Source organism: Lolium rigidum, chromosome 3, assembly GCF_022539505.1.
Source record: "Lolium rigidum isolate FL_2022 chromosome 3, APGP_CSIRO_Lrig_0.1, whole genome shotgun sequence".
Classification (NCBI taxonomy): Eukaryota; Viridiplantae; Streptophyta; class Magnoliopsida; order Poales; family Poaceae; genus Lolium; species Lolium rigidum.
Genome location: NC_061510.1, coordinates 340,621,666 through 340,623,651, shown reverse-complemented (window position 1 = coordinate 340,623,651; position 1,986 = coordinate 340,621,666). Strand labels below are relative to the sequence as shown.

At 51.3% G+C, this 1,986-nt stretch overlaps 1 protein-coding gene across 1 annotated transcript; it reads right to left on the bottom strand.

The window, feature by feature from the left end:
• Positions 1-898: 898 nt before the first annotated feature.
• Positions 899-1,309, bottom strand: LOC124700154 (histone H3.2). The gene has a single exon (XM_047232323.1). The coding sequence runs from the start codon at positions 1,307-1,309 to the stop codon at positions 899-901; it is 411 nt and encodes a 136-aa protein (XP_047088279.1).
• Positions 1,310-1,986: the final 677 nt, after the last annotated feature.

The following is a 1,986-nucleotide window of genomic DNA, read 5'->3' as shown; positions in this document are numbered from 1 at the left end:
CAACGACGACGACGAGTAGGCGCAGTTGTTAGTTTTTATATTTTTATTTTCCTTTCTTTACTATTTAAATTATGTTTTATGTTGAAAAGATGAAAAATCTAAAAAAAATACGTCGTGCCGCTGAAGCCACCCCGATGCAAACGGATGGCGATTGATTTCAACCATTCAAATCGAGACAAATAAACATGCGCGAACATTTTAGGCGTCCGTTTTCCGTCGCCACCTTGGAGATGTCCTTACAGAAATCTGAATATAGCCTCCATACATATTGCTAATTTGATTGGACATGCAAGCTAGCAATATATATTACAACAGGGCAACCTCACATTAGTCGTACATACGCTGATTACGAGGCCGGTGTCGACTCTGCTAAAGGGGCCAGTTCTAGGGAATTTTGCCTCCACCTGTTCCTGTACGTTGGATGAACAATTGATAGTAGATGTTGGAGGCAAGTTACCGTGAGACTTGATAACACCAAGTCACTGAAGCTCGGTCCATTGCTTACCTTAGTACAGGCAAAGGAAAATCAGTGATGCATTCCATTTCTTCCTTTACACCTGTGCCTGAATTAAGCGACCAAGGGCAGACCGAACTCCCTGAACCTGAGACCCAAATAGATCTTGAAAACGTTTTCAGAAGGTATAACTATCGAGTGATGAATAAAACCATTGGGTGGAATAACAGAACAAAAAAACAGGCACACATGTCTCAACAACAGATTTCCATTGATATGATGGTAACGAGAAGGTTACATCAGAGAATCAAGCACAGCATAACAGAGCACAAGCTAGGAACCATACTACCACATACGACAGGCTAACACAAGAAGAAACTACTTAGCACATCCCTACACCTCCAGATCTGACTGACACTAGGAAACGAGCACGATCCGCTCAATCTAGGCCCTCTCGCCCCTGATGCGGCGCGCGAGCTGGATGTCCTTGGGCATGATGGTGACGCGCTTGGCGTGGATGGCGCAGAGGTTGGTGTCCTCGAACAGCCCCACGAGGTACGCCTCGGCGGCCTCCTGCAGCGCCGACACGGCGGAGCTCTGGAACCGGAGGTCGGTCTTGAAGTCCTGCGCGATCTCGCGGACGAGGCGCTGGAAGGGCAGCTTGCGGATGAGCAGCTCCGTGCTCTTCTGGTACTTGCGGATCTCGCGCAGCGCCACGGTGCCGGGCCTGAAGCGGTGCGGCTTCTTCACGCCGCCGGTGGCTGGGGCGGACTTGCGCGCCGCCTTGGTGGCGAGCTGCTTGCGTGGGGCCTTGCCGCCGGTCGACTTGCGGGCCGTCTGCTTCGTGCGGGCCATCGGGGTTCGGGGATGGTGGTGGCGCCGGAGGAGAGGGATGTGGGTGAGGATTGGGGTTTGGAGTGAGGAAGAAGAGGGGAGCGGGGTGGCGTTTTAAAGAGCGGCGGGGTAATTTTGGATTTTGGCGCTGTGTTTCTGGGAGGAGCGGAGGTGAGTTTGGTGCGTTGGATTCTGGAGTAGTGGACGGTGGAGATTTAGTTTTGGGTGAGGCACGCGGATCGTGGAGAGGGATCCGTGGCGCGGGCGTTCCTGCGTTCTTATTGGTTGGCTGCGTGTGGCCAGCTAAGGGCATCTCCAACCGGGCGACCCAAACGGACGCGCTGGGCCGTCCGTTTTGGGCCGTTTGCGTGCCCGAGCGGACGCGCGGACAGCGCCCCGCGTCCGCGCGTCCGTTTGGGTCGCGCGGTGCGCCCAACGCGGCAGATTTGGGTCGCGGCGCCATATGGTATGTTTTTCTTGTAAATTCACTAGAAAAACGCAAAAAAATATTATATAAAATATATAAAATAGTACAAATGCTCAAAATGTATTACACATTACATAGTCCATGTAATCAAGGATAAAGTATTATTGAAATAAAATGAAAAAACGATACAAATGCTCTAGGCTTCGAGATTTCCTTCATCATTGTTGTTTGCGGCATTGTTGCCTACGTGCTTGCCACATGTGCTCGACCA

Excerpts from the sequence above, each read along its gene's own strand:
- LOC124700154 (XM_047232323.1), bottom strand. The coding sequence starts at position 1,309 with ATGGCCCGCACGAAGCAGACGGCCCGCAAGTCGACCGGCGGCAAGGCC.